This window comes from Antrostomus carolinensis, unplaced genomic scaffold (assembly GCF_000700745.2).
Source record: "Antrostomus carolinensis isolate BGI_N321 unplaced genomic scaffold, ASM70074v2 scaffold36195, whole genome shotgun sequence".
Lineage (NCBI taxonomy): Eukaryota > Metazoa > Chordata > Aves > Caprimulgiformes > Caprimulgidae > Antrostomus > Antrostomus carolinensis.
In genome coordinates, this window is record NW_010319021.1 from 6514 (window position 1) to 20985 (window position 14472).

Sequence of the window (14472 nt, forward strand, 5' to 3'; positions counted from 1 at the left end):
TCACTGAACTCATCACCGAAATAACTTCTTGTGGTGCCTCTCTGTTTTAATTTTCCCTGAATCAGCCCTCTCCCATGAGTGAAACAATCTTGCCTGCAGATTGAGGGGGGTGGGAGGGATTTGAACATTAATCTGATGTAGATTATACATCCGCCTCCCTCTCTCTCCCCTTCTCACTCTCTCTCTCTCCCTCTCTTTCTGTCTGTTTCTCTCCCCTCCCTCTCCTTCCTGCTTCATCTCTTCAAGAAAGTGAACATAAAGTAAAAACACGGAGAGAGGGAGGCAGAGAGAGAAAAAGCTCCCTGAAGAGGGAAGCCCCAGCAGCCAGTAGCTGTTTGGATTTGCCTGGCGCTGCCTTTATTGCTTTGCTCCCAAGGAATTCCTTTAATGGGATCAATTGCTTCAGTTCCTTTATAACCAAGTCCACCGGAAAGGCAGACTCAACATATTATGGGCAACTGTGTGAAGTCTCCACTGAGAAACCTCTCAAAAAAGGTATGTTTCCCTGAATCAAAGTGCATTGTGCCTTTCCAGCCCTGCTGCTTGGGATGGGTGACGTTGTGGGCAGATGGGAATGGGAGGTGGGAGAAACAGAGATGTGTATGAAGGGTTTAACTCTCTTCACCAGACTTTTTTTGTAAGAGCTGCTGATGCGAGTGCAGCCGTTAGGAGCCCAGGATGCTGAGAGCCATAGCGTGTGTAAATCAGTGTGTGTTTACACACGCACATGAGGAGGCTTGTGTCCTGCGCTGTGTGTGTGTGTAACTGTCCTCTGGGTACCTGCCAGCTTGTGCTTGTTGGTGTGCGCAGTGTGCTGGCACACATCTTCTGTCTGGGCATCTCCATGTGTGTGTGTGTGTGTGAGTGTATGTGTGTGATCTGATGTGTGCGTGTGCTTCACTCGAGAGGTATCTGCATGAGTCTGGTCATGTGTGTTGCTTCTGCAGGGACACAGATTCATGTACATGTGAATGGGCGTGTGTCTGTGCGTGTTCCTGTCCATGTGTAAGCATGTGCACACCTAATGAGCCCGTCTGAAGTACGTGTGTGTCCTTAGCTCTTTGTGTCTACGTCCACATCCTGAGGTACATGAGCAGGTGTGCAGTGTTTGCTGTGAGTGTACAACGGGGAATTTGTGTGCGTCACACACGTATCCCTGCTTGTGTGCTGCTGTGTGTGTGTATCTGTAGTGGATGTCCTCACAGAAATCTGTACACAGACATGCGTGTGTTTTTATGTGTTTCCATCCTTGCGTGTGCACACATCTAGTTTTGTTGGTGTGTGTTTGGGTACAGAAGCACGTTTTTCTCTGTGGTCTGTTTATCCATGCCTCTGTTCATGAGTGGAGACACTGGGCCCTGGCTGCATGCTCATGCATCATGTCGCATGTCAGCACAGCCCGTGTGTCTACGTGCCTGGGCCCAGCTGGACTTCATCTGCGAGCTGCCATGTGTATCTGTTAGGCTTCAACCCGCGGTCTGCGCTGCGCTGAGGTTTTGCAGTGGTCTCGGGATGAATTAGATTCAGGAACGATTCGCTGTTAGGGACTAGATTGAAATGGGAATGATGTGCCCCAGAAATATTTCTTGTTTGACTGAGGAAGGTCTTGCAGCACTGTGTACCTGTCAGCTGCACAGTTCTCACTGCACATCTAATAACTCAGCCAAAAGCTGTGCAAGTCACTCCTCATAAATGAAAAAGTTATTCTAAGCATACGAAGTATTGCAATGAGGAGCTGCCTCTGTGGAGACCTTGTCAACAGTGAAATGCCACTGCCATCAGGATGCTCCACCCCGGAGACCTTGCCACCCAGGAAAGCTCCTCTGGGAGGGAGCTGTTGGGGAGAGGACCTCCCTAGCAGAGAGTTTCTTCTGGCTGAAGATTTGCCTCTTCTGTGTAGAAACATAGTTTGTTTGTTATCTTGGCTGCTGTAAACAAAGCCAGGAATGGCAGAGTGCTGCTGTGGGGGAGCTGGGATAGGCGAGGAGGGAATTCATCACCAAGCAGTTAGGCAGTGCTGAGACCAGTCCCTAGGTCAGGGCAACCTTCAGGGAGAGGCAGAAGTAGTTGAGGTTTACCCAAATGTTGCACATATGAAAAACCAACTTGGTTGCTTGTAGGTCGCCTCCAACTTGCACTGAAAGAAGTTGGCTGCAGCTACGCTCAACATTATCAAGGTGATTGCAATTAAACTCTGATGTGTGGCCAGGCAGCTTGAATCAAAATGGTTTCAAGAATTTATAAGCTCTGTGTCATCAGTCTTTTAGGTAATTTATGCTTTCATTCCTAAAAACTACTTCAAATAATGCACTTTGTGCCTTGTTAGAAGGCCTGGGATGGCAGGACTAAAGAGAGAAAGTTGCAAAGCTGAATCAGAGAATTTCTCAGACGTTGCTCCAGCTAGCCATCGTTTAAGGCCTCGGGCACTCATCCTGACAGGTCCTGGGGCTCTGTCGTTCTTTTGATCATGACACACATGATTATAGTGGAGACTTTGCAGATCAGTCTTGACATTGCACAACTTTGCTTGGCTGTTTTATTGTCCTGGTCTTTTTTCTCATACTTTACATTTTGCTGAAATGGCAAAGAGGAGGGACTGCAGGCAACGTGTGTGAAAGCTGCTCTTGAGTGACAGGCTGATCTCTTGAATGCATGATTTCAACCCGAAATTTGGGAGTCACTCCCAGGCACCGGCTAGCTTGGTCTGGGACTGGCTGACACAGGGGTACCTTACCTGTTCTGGTGGCAATGCTGAGCCTTTGTCACCACAATGTCTGTTGTTGGCAGCTTCACTTTCCCACTGTCACAGTGTCCCCCCCGGTGATCCCAGCAGCCAGCCTGGCTGCCTTTCCCTCTGAGAGGCTTTGCAGTCGGGATGAAGAGGCCCCTCTGGGCTGCTGCTCTGCACAGTCCCTCTGACACACAGGCAGGAAAATGAGGTGAATCTTTTTATGCTTCTGCTGTGAAGAAAGGGAAAGCTTTGCCACCCTTCACCATCACTACAGCCATCTCTAAATCAGCCAGGTCTGTTCCCTTTCCACAATCTGCTGGTCTGACACAGCCAAGGGCTGGACTCAGCCTGGAAAGGTGGTGGTCATTTGCTTGGGGAAGGGACAGGGGAAGTCTGAGCTCCCCAGTCCTGTCCTTGCATTTTTCTTGTGTGCGCTGCTGTTTCCCCTGTAAGGAGCGGCAGCTGCTGCTTTGCCCTGTACCCATATCACAGCTCCCTCTCTGCCTCTGCCAGGGTGGAGGAAGAACATGGTGAAGGGAATTTGTGGAGATACTGTCAGGGGAAGCCTGGGGGGCTGCTGGCAGAGGGAACATCAAATGCCATAAATCCTGCCTGCAGTGGAAGAGCTGGGCAGGGATCCCCCGTGTCCTGGTTTTTGCTGGGATAGTTAAACTATCACACCCTGTCCGGGGGTCTTCCTAAGACGTGCACCTTGTCCTGGCACTGTGTTGGGTTGTCTGGTCAGGATCCTTGGTGACTCTTGGCAACTGTTTCATCTGGCAATCTCTATCCACACAGGAAAATAATGGGGTGACTGTTCTGTGGCACTGCTCCGTGGCTTGGTCATAAACTCTATTGACTGGAAGGGTCTACAGACAAGGATTAGGGGCTGTGGAGCCCTTGGCCTTTCACCTGGCTTCACTGAAATTAAACACAGAACCAATGTGGGCTATTTTAAGTGATTCATATTATTTGGTATATTAAACTGGAAAATGTGCCAGGAAATAAAGCTGATAGTTTTGAAAATACATTGCCCTGATATCACAAAGCTGTGCAGTTCAACACAGATGCCTTGACATTTAGCTGAGCTAGGAATATGCCATTTGTGGATGGATGCTCATCTGTCAGGTTTTTAAGGGCAAGTGTCCGATGTGTCAGGTTTAATCAGAGGCAGATTTCTTCCTCATCCATGACTGCAACAAAAATGCTTTTCTGCTTCATCATTTTCTTTCTCCATGGCTTTTTGAGTTGTTTTTGGTTTGATGCTCGATATTCACATGACATTATACATGAGCAGATTGGTGTAAGACTGTGTACAAAAATGCAAACTGCAACCCGTGTGTGCAATATAATAGCACATGGCAGAAACAGCGAGGAGATACAATAGACTCGGACAAGTGTGAACAGAGTGTGTGTGTGTATCTGGTCTTTTAGCCTGAAAAAGCACCTCAGGCTTTAAGGAAAGAGTTAATAGAGACAATGACAATTGACAGAGCTTCTCTGATCACCCCTGGGAGCACCGGCTGTAAAAGTAGAATCATTCCTGGAGAGGAATCTGATGTATGATTAATGTTTATTCTATAAAACCCAGGGTCCTGTGGGTTGTGCTGGCTTTTTATAGCTGCATGGGAATATCGGGATAAGAGTTTTCTTGCAGAGCCAGGGAAATGCATTTCTATAAAAGGAAAGCAGTGCCTCCTTATAAAATCCAGTGCTGGATTCTGTTCTGGAGCCCTTGCTTAGCAGGACGTGTACGCTTAGGAAAACGTGCAAATGCAAACAGACAAAAATGCTGTGCCCGTGCCTGATCTCCACTTTGGGACTGTCAGCGATTAGGAGAGGCCAGTGCAGTAACTGCCTGAGACCCTGAGGATGTAACTAATTAGCAGTGACACAAGGAGCGTGAGCCTGCAGTTGGCAGAGCCGCCTGATGCTGTAAATGGCCTTCTAATAATATTATAAAGAGTGTGATGCTGTGTTGCTGAAATGTAATGCGGAGCCCAATGCGGGGTCTTTGTGCCGGCTCTGCCTGGTCTCCCGGGACACCCTGGCTGATATAGCTCTGCCAGCAGCTTCACCCTGGGCACAGGCTGGCACATGCACTGTTAGGTTGGGGTGTTTTTGTCCTGTGCAGCTCATTGAAGGGATTGTTAACTCTGGGGCTGATAGTGGGAGCGTGGCCCTTTGGGCTGTGTCTGGGTAGATGTGAGCAGTGCTGAGAGTCTGATGTCATTTCAAAGCAAAATTCTTCTGGTTGGTTGTACTTCTATCAGCTTTTGAAAGTGAACTCCTGGACTTACTGCTTCTGTTCACATCCTAATAGACCAGTGGGGGGGGACGCAGCATGGACCAGATGAAGGAAATGTAGCAATAATGTCTCTGCGAGGCGGTTCAGTAAAACTTCAGAGGAAAGGCTGGGCGAGATGGGGAGGTAACATCCTCTGTTGTGTTGTTTGCTTGCTGCTGGTTGGCTGGGAAGATCCGCCATGAGGAGAAGACGAGCTATAAGGCTGTCCAGACGAGCGAAGAGGGGCCGTCGGCTTGCGAGTACCAGGGTCCACTCATGGTGCTGGCCCAGAACTGCGCCGTCATGCACAACCTGCTGGGGCCAGCATGCATCTTCCTGAGGAAGGGCTTCGCAGAAAACAGGCAGCCTGTACGTAAGTTACACCCAGCCGGGCGAAACACGCACAAAGCCACGTGGATGCGAGCTGGGATGCAGAGCTGCCCGCATCCTCCGTCTGCGTGGAGCTCTGTAACACCCAGCCCTGGGTCTCGAGCATCCCAGCTCCAGCTCCAAGTGCAAATACAATCACAGGCAAATGTCTAACCCAAAGGATGTGCAGAGATATCCCCGTGCCCCAACACCAAGGAAGGAGGATTCTAAAAATGCAGCTATGGAAGGTAGATCCAAGCCTATACTCAAGTAGGCATAATCAGGTGGACTCAGGAGAAGGACTTAGGACTTCAGGACTTACATAATCATATAGACTCAGGAGGAGTCCACTGTTCAAAGCTGTTGTTCCAGCAAGACATCCCCACGTCGCTCCCCGAGGCTCAGATTAGCATTTAAGGCCTAAATAGCCACTTAAATGCAAATCACGGCATCTGTATTGGGAACAAGCTGTCCCACAGAGATGTCCTTATTGATACTGTTCCTGTCAGCTCAGAGTGAGCACACTAGTACCGGCAGAAATAAGCAGGCATCTGCCTCCTCACAGATACCCAAACACAATCTCTTGTACAGTATCACACACAGCCTGACACTGCAGCAATCCCAGCCAAATAAACCAAAGAACATCACTCTCTCCTCATATTTGCAAATAGTGCCAGACTCCCAAATGCTGTTACCCACACACAGAGATAAATAGCAAAGACATCTGTCCCTTCAGTCACACCTGTTTGTAATTAGGTGTCTGTGCATCTAATGTATGCATTTGTATACAAACAATAAAAATACCTGTTTGTATGTCAATTCAAATGTATATGCCTGGACATGTTACATATACATAAATATGCACCCCAGTTTTGGATCTTTACAAGAAGTAGAACATATTTTTGCACATAAACATCCATTTCCTACAATAAGATGAGTTTAAAGACATACACAAACGTATGATTAACACACTTCTTACAGATATGTATGAGTGAATATGTGCATTGTCAGATATTCACCCAGTGTGTTCCGTACTCTTTTAGTGAGACAAAGCTCACCCCAGTTACCTGAGAGTCAGAGCTTTCTTGCCTCTGTAAGAAATCTCTTACTCATGCATTGTTATGGTTATCTATAGCTGTAGGAGACACCTAGATCTTGATTTCTGAAACCTCTTTTTCAACCAACAATCCAAAAAAAGAGTTATTTGTCGTTATTGATCAAAGAGCTTTTGTTCTTCCCAACCTTCAGCCCCTAAGTGATCACATATTCCTTGTGCCACTTCACTAAAACACAAAACACAGTATTCTCACAGAAGCACACTTGCTGGCATGCACAGAGCTACCTGTCATAGGAGAGGTCCAGCTCCCTAGGGGAAAGCTCACAGCTGGACAGGTATCCGTGCTGCTTAGGCCCTGGAAACTCACAGTACCCTAAGAAGTCTCCAAAATAGGATTAGTGATGTCTCTAACTACCCTGATGGAGAATAAGTGCATTTGATAAACAGCTTTACTTTTACTGACTCTCTAGACCAACAGGATTTATTGTGCATAGAACAGAAATAAAGGAGGGTAAGACCATTACATGTAATGGACTCTCTGAGGGTCACCTCTGCTCATATCTAGGATCTAAACTCTCTCAACAGTTTTATTCCTTTTTCCATATGTTCTCCAAAAGCTTTAGAATGATTCAGCCCATTTCTTCCCAAGCAGTTTTCCTCCTTTATCATTTTAGGGGATCTTCTTTCAAATTTAAAACAGAAAATCTCTTCATGACGTTAGTTATCGCCTGAGTCAGATTTTTGGAGGGATGTAAACCCTCCCCCTCCTTTTGCATTCGCAGTCTGTGGCTCTCTGATGGTAGAATCTGCATGTGCAAAGATGTGCTCAGAGCCCTGCAAACGCAAATGCCTTGGTGTGCAAAATTAGAGCCAGTGCTGAAGCCCCCATTTGTGACATGTGTCACTCCTGTCGGTTGCAATGTGGTCTTCAGAAAGCAAGGAAGAGGATGGTCTTGTGACAGCTGTGCTGGAGGAAGGCTTGGGTCCTACCCCAGCCACTGTCACAAGGCGGTGGTTACCGCGGGTGAGTCACGGCACCCTTCGCGCCGTAGCGGTGGTGATCACACCTCTGCCTCTGCTGCCGCGCTCAGCCGGATGTCGGCACGCAGCGCTATCTCCGGGGATCAGCGTTTGTGAACTCTGGAACAAGGCGCACGAGGTGTGGGTACTGATCATGGGTGGTTTTCATCTACCATTTTATCTAAGGCAGGAGGGCAATAATGTCTCCTGCATCCGGTTTAAGGAGTTTGAATTGTTTTATTACTTGGTGTTGATGAAAGCAGAACAAATGGGATGACATGTTTGAAAATACCAGGTCTGTGAAGGATGAAACGGCAGAGCCAGCGTGCTCCGACAGTTCCATCCAGCACAGAGATGCCTCTGGGAAGGTTATGAGTGGCAAGCTGGTCATTGCTCTGGCACAGCCCACTTGTGCACAGACGTCAACCAGTGTGTGTCCTAGTTTGCTGTGCACTCTGAGCAGCTGCCGTTAGAGTTTCTGGAGGAGCCTGTGGTTAAACAGCAAAGGGTCATCCTTCTCAAACTGATCAAGGGCTCTGTCTCCAGGGATGTGTGGTGAGGCTGGAGGACACCTGGAAGGGAAGGTGAAACTCCCCATGGCTGAGTGGAAAAGCTGAGAATGAGACAACAAAAAACATTGTGTTTCTGTGTTTCCAAATTCCGAGATGTTTTGGATTTGCCTGGGAGCCATGAGAGGAGTTAGAAAGGGCTTTTAAACCAGAAAGCAGTGCATTTCCGTGCTCTTCTCTTCGTCCTGGTGCAGTGTTGGAATTTTCCTATACTCTTTTTATCCTCCCCCTCCTTCCAAGAAATTCAGATTGGATGTTTGAAGTTGCAGTGTTTCCTGAACATGGTGAATCCTTGTCCTGTTTTGTTTGTAGATGACCTTGATGATGTATATGTTGTCTGTCTGCCTTCATGCCTGTTTTCAAAATGATTGTATGTAGAGTTGAGGCTGGGGGAAAGGGGCAAGTTCCTTCCTTTTTGTGGGGATGGACTATAGGAGATGACACTGGTGTGTTGGCTGAAAGAGAGCTCATGGCTGTCCCTGTCCTGCCAGAAGGACAGGGATCAAGCAGTGATCCAGCAGACAATGCTATAGACCTGTTGGTTACAGGAATGGCTTCCAGCTGTTTTGATCTGGCTGTTTCAGTGGGAGCTGCGATAGGAAATACAATCAGAATTCCAGAGGAGATCATAACTGCTGCAGGGCCAGTCTCTGCTCCAGGATGTGCTGCTGGGGAATGATGCAGGAGCTTCATGAAGGTGCTCATAATACCATCAGGTGGGGAGGCCACACATATTGCTGTGCTGGCCCAGGTCTCTTCTCTTTTGGGGGAGCACCTGTCACCCCTCTGTCCAGCAGATGAGAGGGAGAGGGACTTCCACAGGGAAGAATGCAGGCTTACACCCCTCCCGTTGGGGAGCAGAGCTGGGAAGCTTTGCTTGGTAGATGGTATTAAACATGTCATCACCTTCTTGTTTCTTCTCTCACTTTCTGGCTTGTCCCAGAACTGTTTGCACCAATAAGTGCTATTCTGAAACTGTTTGTGGCAAGTTTTAACATAGTATGTTCTCTTTTTGCAGGATAGAGAACTGCGTCCAGAAGAAATTGAAGGTAAAATTTGTTGCTCTTTCTGTGTCACCTTTCTCCCTGCCCAGGGAAAACCTACTGGCTGGCCTTTCCATGTTGGCCCCATGGGGGAAAATAATTTGGGGCAAACTAAGGGAGATGATTACTGGAATAACTCCTGGCAACCCCAGCAAAAAGAAATAATATGTAACACTGCAAGAGTGCTGACTGTGAAGGAATTTGCATCTATTCCAGCTTCTTCAGGGTGGGAGTAAAGTAATGGGATGTTGGCGGTCAGGAAACTGCTGTCCACTCCAGCTGCCACAGGAAGTTTTGTAGAGCATGGTACAATAGTGTGGCTCCAGGAAAGCTGTTTTACCTGCTAATCCCTACAATAAGTGCTGTATAATATAGTGCAGGGGTAAAAGTTGGAAAAACTTACTGCTTCCAGTTTCTTTAGGGAGCGCAGTTCAGGAGCAATCAGTCCATGGCACTTGCAGTCCAAGCAGGCTTTCCTGTAAGGAATGGGTCAGCAGTGCTGCTGATAGAAGAGCTTAGCGTTGCTCCAGTCGTTGCATCATTGCAGGGAGATCTCCTGTGAAAATGCAGTGTATCTTAGGGAGCCTGGCCTCATAAAGTGCTGCTGATTCTGGGGAGGTTTCTTGGAAAAGATATTTCAAGCTGTCACTGACAATATTGTTCTTTTTTGGATCCACTCCCACAGAATTAAGAGAAGCCTTTAAGGAGTTTGATAAAGACAAGGATGGGTTTATTAACTGCAGGGACCTGGGGAACTGCATGCGAACCATGGGCTACATGCCTACTGAGATGGAGCTCATAGAGCTCTCCCAGCAGATCAACATGAACCGTAAGTAATATCCACCCAGGTGTACCTCCCTGTTGCTGCTGTGCCCTGCGTCACTGCCTCGGGCTCTCAGTCTCCTGCTCTCTCTTTTCCTTAGTTCTTTTTCTCCCCTCTTTTTTTCACTCTCATTTTTGCTCCCTATCATCTCCCATTCATTTGTGATCCCTAGCAGTTGATGCCTTTGTTTCTTGCTTCTCGGATGAAGGGACTGTGTGGATTGTGCTATATGGGAAGACTGTGTAGAAGGGTTGTCCTTTGTGCTTGTGCTGTCAGGTGTAAAACTGCTCTTGGTGTGGGCAGTTAGACATCAGTGAACAGGTTATGGGTGTTGTCATATTGAAGCTGGTGTCAGATGGTGCCAGAATGAAGAAGGAGCCTGGGAAGATGGGGATGCTTTGGTCAGAGTGGGTGATGGATGGGCTGTTCTCTCTGCAGTGGGTGTTTGTGGATGTGCTGTGTGCCTGGGGACGGGCTGTGAGTGAGCTGTGCTGACGGTGTCACATGGGGGCATCTGCTGGAGTCATGGAAAAATGTAACAAACGCATCCGATCCACTGTAGCTGTTTGTGCCCCTTGTCTTTCACCATCATTTTTTGTTGCCTCTTGTCTGTGGCAGTGCAGGGTGTTACCCTCAGACAAGTGGGAAAAAGGATATTTAGTGCATGTTACTTCTGAGACATGATGATGTAAAAAGGACAAGTTATTTTGGTCAAGGGAAGGAAAAGAGTTGTGACATATGCAACCAGTCACACACAAAAGCAGCTGATAACCCTGGCACACAAGTGCTTAGGAATTTGAGAGTGTTGCTGCTGGCTTTCAGGTAGGGGACAAACAAGGAAAAGGTCTAATACAATGAATAAGCAGTTGGACATACATTAGCCACTGCTAACAGAGCAAGACTCCACCACTGCTGCAGGGCACTGCCCAGGCCAGGCACGAGCATCATGCTGTGCCCTTGCCGTACCCTTTGGCACAGACGCAGCAGAGGGTTGATACAGGCACTGGAATGGTCAAGCCTCTAATACCTGGTGTGTGATGCCATAAGGATGTGACAGGCCATGGCAGTTTAGGATAGAATGGCTTTGGCTCATTCTGCCTACCCACAATCCAGAAAATACAAAGACAGTGTAAAACTGCCTCTGCTTTTCCTTCCACTGTCCTGCTACTTCTGTGCTTTGCTTCCTGGAGAACCAAGCTGTCTCTGGGGCACACAGAAGTGCAAAGTGAGTGCTCGACTTGGCTGATGTATGGAGTTCTTACACACAATCTTTCATCTTGTCCCAAGTGGGTGGCCATGTGGATTTTGAAGATTTTGTTGAGCTGATGGGACCAAAGCTGCTAGCAGAAACTGCAGACATGATTGGTGTAAAAGAGCTCCGCGATGCCTTCAGAGAGGTGAGTGCTCCCTACTGCGTGGCCCCCAGAAAGGTGAGCAACAGGAGACAGGAAAGAGAGAAGACCCACAGGGGAAGAGAAGAGCAGGAGGAGAGAGCAGCACAGTAGAAGACAGAAAGAGACAAGCCAGGCATGAAACAAGGGAGGAGCAGAGAAAGTCACTAAGAAAGGGAACCCTTGAGACAAGGAAGAGGAAAGCTGGTGCAGATGCAGCAGTTATGAGGGGTTTCTGAGGAGAAAAGACAGACTGGATCCAAAAGGCCCCCAAAGGAGGAAAAGGAGGGACACAAAAAGAATGCAGAAAAAATAGGGCACTCAGAAGCAGGACAATACAAAATCCCGTCCAGAGCAAGATCTGTTTCCATTAACTGTATTTCCCCTGCTGGTATTTTTCATGTACTTGCAGTTTGACACCAATGGTGATGGGGAGATCAGCACCAGTGAGCTGCGAGAAGCCATGAAGAAGCTTCTAGGGCAGCAGGTGGGCCATCGGGATATTGAAGAGATCATCCGGGACGTGGATCTGAATGGAGATGGGCGTGTTGATTTTGAAGGTGAGAAGGGATGAACGCTCCCTCTCTATCTGCTCTGGTATGAGTCAGAGTTTCAGCTCAGAGGTGGAAGAGGAAGGGAAGATTGCATGCTCGGGGCCCAGGTATCTGAAGTATGGAGAAAAAAAGCAAACAAGACATGGGTTTTTTCCCTAGTCAGCTGAGAAAAAATGAGAATATTGGCCCACACAGGAAATTCCTCAGCTGAAGTGTTAATTTGTGTATCATCTCTTGCTGCATCTCAGTTTCAACTGGATTTCTCTCCATAACTTTAGCATGGTAAGAGATATACCCTATCACAGAGAAGCAGATTCTGGTCCACACATGCTATTCCAGCCTTCTTATTATGGGGCATTTTCCTTTCTATTAAATCATTGCAAGAGATGTGAGGAGGCTGGATTGGTTTGGAGAATGCCTTGCACCTCTGCCATTCCTCTGGCTCACCTTGTTATCTGGGTTTATAGAGAATTTGTTTCTGTGCCTTTGTGCCAGAAGAGGGTCAGGTGCCAGCTGTGCTCACTAGGACTGCAGATATCTGATGTAGAGGTGTCACGTTAAATCCTAGAGGTAATTCATTTCTTCTCCCGCTTTTCATGCCAGAAGGACTTGGAAAAAGAAGAGTGGTTAGGCTACTATCCCTAGCCAATAGCCGTGGCAGGAGCAATATTAATAGAGCTCAGGGTTTCTGGCAGGGGAAGGTATTGATATCAGACAGCTAAGTGGATAGAAGAGCTGGAAGGTGTGAGAGCATGGCAGGCGTTTGTTTTCCTAGTGCAAATCCAGACGTCCCTTTGCAGTAAGGGTGAAGCACAGCACTACAGAATTAAAATATAATTGATGTAATTTTTTGGCTCAGAGGCAAAAGCATTCCTGGGTCTCCAACATGGCAAGGAGTCTTAGTCCTCAGGATTACTGAAGCTTCTGAGGGCTTTGAAAATGCTGAAAAACTAGAAGTGTCTCCCTAGAAAGTATCTGGTAGCGGCAGTTGTTGTAATGCACTGGCTGATGACATGACAGTAGCTCTCCGTGTTTCCCACAGCTAAATTACGTTAGACAGCTAAAATACATGAAATGCTATCCCTGTATCATTTTCTCTGCGAGTTACTGCTTTAGTTGTCAAAGGACGGCTCCATCAATGGAAAAGGAGAAGTCAAGGGGGTAATTTCCACTGCCCTCCTCTTTGCAGAGTTATTAGTTCCTCAGTAATTCAAGCGCAGAATGAAAACACATTTATACTTGATGTCATTTACACTCAATTTGAACAATTGTAATTGACTTCACAAGCTGCAGGGTGGTGAAGAAATAGATCCAGGGTATCCTTACAGTTAACCTGTATCTTTAAAAACAAGAAGTCCATCAAAGTAAACTTTTCTCTACAAAAATGCTGGTACTTACCAAAACACTAGTGCTTTCCCACACTGGTGTCTCTGTGAAGTGACAGGCTTTCTAAGAAATCGTGCTGTGTTCCCAAGACTATAAATCAAGGTTCTCTGAAGTTACAGTGAAGGGAGACAACACTTGCCGTGGTGTCTCACAAGGAGCTGCTTGCGCAAACAAGAGTGTACAGTGGCTGGGAAGGAGCCTGAGGCAATGAACCGACCTGCTAGTGGCATCATATCACCAAATCTAATGCGAGGATTAAAGCCCATTTTGTGTGAGCTCTCCAGGGCCAGTCTCAGAGTGGCACAGACCGACCTGCTGGCAGTGTGTGGACTCTCATTGTCGTCCTGGCTGCATGCTATATCCAGGGAATGAGAGCTGGCTTGGGGACCATGGATGCCTCCTGCTTCAGGTCTGTCTTTTCTTGTTGGTTGCAGAGTTTGTTCGCATGATGTCCCGTTGAAGATACTTTTCAGCTAAAGAAGAATCAGCACCTTAGAGAGGGCAGAAGAGGACCTAGATGGAGCATCTAGCCCCGATGTTCCCATGTGAAGGTTTATCGGCTGGCTGCGATTGGGACATTGCAAGATGACCTGCTGCTCCTCCCTCACAGTGGTCCCCATGCCCCTCCACCCTTTCACACTGTGAAAGACTTGCAACTTCCTACAACTGGAACCATTCCTTGAAGATGATTGCAGGAAACTGCAGAGCCAGAACTTGCCATGATGCTTTCATGGGATATTTGCAACTTTAGACTCCTCCTCCCCAGCTTTATTCTCCCACCAGCTGCTGCAAAGCAAGAGCAGGAGAGATCCTCTTGGCTGGGTGGATGAGAGCAAAGCCATTGGGACTGGTGGCAGCCTCAGGGCGTGCTCTGCACTTCTTGGTTTCCCTTGGTGAACTGTGTCTGTGTTTGCTGTCTGTGTGTGTCTATCTGTGTGGAGTTATTTATGCTTCCCCGGCACATATTCGCATCTCCTGTGGTTATGTTTACCAAGAGTAAATTCAAATACATGTCTTGCGGGGGAAAAGCGATAAATATGCACGTTGAAATGATGTGGAGCCTGGATGTCCCTGTGAGAGGTGGTGGCTGGCTGGGGGAGAAGGGCTGTGGCAGATGCACGCTGCAGCATCTGCGCTGGGGTCCAGAGGCAAGTCTTTGCTGCGGGAAGGGGAGTCACTGCTGGCCACTAAGCCTGTGGCAGGGCTCTACCCTCCCTCCTGTTCTCACAGCAGAGGGGCCTG

The 14472-nt window shown here is 47.7% G+C and overlaps 1 protein-coding gene across 2 annotated transcripts; it reads left to right on the top strand.

Annotated features, from left to right (window-relative positions):
- Positions 1 to 209: 209 nt before the first annotated feature.
- On the top strand, positions 210 to 14249 carry LOC104519850 (calcium-binding protein 1). Of its 2 annotated transcripts, XM_010169130.2 has the most exons (7): positions 451 to 495; positions 5211 to 5387; positions 9052 to 9082; positions 9762 to 9905; positions 11187 to 11296; positions 11703 to 11850; positions 13665 to 14249. In XM_010169130.2, the coding sequence occupies exons 1-7, from the start codon at positions 451 to 453 to the stop codon at positions 13688 to 13690; spliced, it is 681 nt and encodes a 226-aa protein (XP_010167432.1). In that variant the 3' UTR covers positions 13691 to 14249. The 2 variants fall into 2 exon arrangements, with proteins under 2 accessions (XP_010167433.1, XP_010167432.1); XM_010169131.1 differs by lacking the exon at positions 5211 to 5387 and having other exon boundaries at positions 210 to 495.
- The last annotated feature ends 223 nt before the right edge of the window (positions 14250 to 14472 follow it).